The 2,291-nt window shown below is 36.0% G+C and overlaps 1 protein-coding gene across 1 annotated transcript; it reads right to left on the bottom strand.

Moving 5' to 3' along the window:
- Nucleotides 1-249: 249 nt before the first annotated feature.
- On the bottom strand, nucleotides 250-1,317 carry LOC141600698 (uncharacterized). Its single transcript, XM_074420942.1, has one exon. The coding sequence runs from the start codon at nucleotides 1,258-1,260 to the stop codon at nucleotides 250-252; it is 1,011 nt and encodes a 336-aa protein (XP_074277043.1). The 5' UTR covers nucleotides 1,261-1,317.
- Between the last annotated feature and the right edge of the window lie 974 nt (nucleotides 1,318-2,291).

The raw sequence follows: 2,291 nt of genomic DNA, 5'->3' as shown, positions 1-2,291 counted from the left end.
TTGTCATGTTATAACAAGTATTACTCATAAGTGACCTAAATTGCAATTCGAACATTCATCTCAACAATGAAACTCCACACTGTTATAACATGACCGACCAACTAAGCTAGTTAACTAGCTTAGTTGGTCATGTTAACTAGCTTAGTTTCATTGTTAGAAGCAAAATTCTACCCACATCATCTCAACAATGAAACTCCATATTGTTTTTTCCATAAGACCATCCCCAAGCAAGAGGTCGACTTAATTGGATCAATCAGAATCTTTTCGACAACTCTCTTGTCGAGTTGCAAATAACTTATGCTTTTGAATTTGTGGCGCACTAATTGTTTTAACAAACGTTGCCCAACCAGGATATATACCATCAGCAAGATAATATCCCATATTATACTCCGTGCCATTAACCGCAAAATTAACATTAGGGGCGGATTCTTCCAAAACGTCATTAAAGAGTGGAGAACGTTGAAGAACATTAATATCATTGAGCGAACCTGGTGTACCGAAGAAGGCATGCCATATCCACAAATCGTACGAAGCGACCGTTTCCAAAATTATTGTTGGCTTTGAACTTCTCCCGACATATTGTCCCGCCCACGCTGTGGGACAATTTTTCCATTCCCAGTGCATGCAGTCAAAGCTACCCAGCATACCAGGAAATCCACGAACTTCCCCCATATGAAGTAACCTCCCTAAATCTTGAGGGTTCGGCCTCCGTAGATATTCGTTCCCAAAGCAACTGATTACACCTTCGACGAACAATTTGAGAGAGTCCCTTACGGCTGTCTCGCTCATACGCAAATACTCATCTACTGAATCAGTAGACGTACCATAAGCTAGAACTCTTAAAGCAGTTGTGCATCTCTGTATTGGGGAGAAACTAGGTCTCCTATTACCGCCAGCTCTTTGTTGAAAAAATCGATCATTGGCGGATAAAGCATTAACAATGCGCATGAATAGATGCTTGTGCATGCGAAATCTCCTGCGAAATACATCTTCGGGATAGACTGGATTCATAAAGTAGTCATTGTACAATTGGTTATGACCTTCTTCACGATTCCTCTCAATGTTTCTCCTAGGACGTCTAGGAGGAGGAATTGGTTGACGGATTCTTCTGTTGACATAAGCATTTATACGATCTGTAATAAGGTTTTGTATTAACTCAGATCTTTCATCGACTTCGGCTTCCCATTGGTAATCGGAACGCCTATTTTGATCGACAATATTATCGTTTGATGAATCAGAATTGGAGTTTGAATCAGACATTTTAGTAATGTTTTTGTGAGAGATATTTGAAAGAAGAAAAATGTGAGAGTAATTTGAAAGAAAGAAAATGTGAGTGTGATATTGTTGAATAACTATGTGAGGTATATATAATGTTTTTATGTACAACGGCTATATTTCTAATCAAATGGTTATAATCAATCCAACGGCTATATTTCTAATCGAATGGTTGAAATCAATCCAACGGCTATATTTCTAATCGAATGGTTGAAATCAATCCAACGGCTATATTTCTAATCGAATGGCTAAAATCAATCCAACGGCTATATTTCTAATCTTATGGTTAAAAATAATATTAGTTGACGGGTTTATGGAAATATTAGTTGACGGGTTTATAGAAATATAAGTTGACGGGTTTATAGAAATATTAGTTGACAGGTTTGTAGAAATATAAGTTGACGGGTTTGTAGAAATATAAGTTGACGGGTTTATAGAAATATAAGTTGACGGGTTTATAATGCGAAACAAATATCCGAAACAAATATTTCATTTTCTCGAAACAAATATCCAAAACAAACATTAACCTAGACCGCCTCTTTCATTATTCAACATCGCCTCTTTCATTATTCAACATCGCCTCTGCCTCTTTCATTCATCACAAATCGCCTTTCATTCATCACAAAGCATAATCATAATCCTAGATCATAATCATAAACCTAGATCGATTCATCAACCTCATCATAATCCGATCATATTTTGTGTTAATTATTGTTAAATTCTGGGTTAATCCGATCATCAACCTCATCATAATCCGATTATTTGTCCGATCATTTTGATTATCATCAACCTCATCATAATTATTGTGTTAATCATCGATTATTGTGTTAATCATCGACCTAGATCGCCTCTTTTCTGGGTTGCAGGTACATTCTAGTTTAATTATCATCAACCTCATCATAATTATTGTTAAATTCTGATTATTTGTCCGATCATTTTGAGGATCTGATTATTTTGTGATTATTTTGAGGATCTGGTTATTTTCTGTTTATCTAGTCCGATCATTAAGTCTTTTT

This window comes from Silene latifolia, chromosome 9, assembly GCF_048544455.1.
Source record: "Silene latifolia isolate original U9 population chromosome 9, ASM4854445v1, whole genome shotgun sequence".
In the NCBI taxonomy this organism is placed as follows: domain Eukaryota; kingdom Viridiplantae; phylum Streptophyta; class Magnoliopsida; order Caryophyllales; family Caryophyllaceae; genus Silene; species Silene latifolia.
The sequence above is the reverse complement of the archived record's forward strand: the minus strand, read 5'-3'. Positions and strand labels throughout refer to the sequence as shown.

Bases quoted from the DNA above. Each gene is read 5' to 3' on its own strand.
- LOC141600698 (XM_074420942.1), bottom strand. From the start codon at position 1,260: ATGTCTGATTCAAACTCCAATTCTGATTCATCAAACGATAATATTGTC.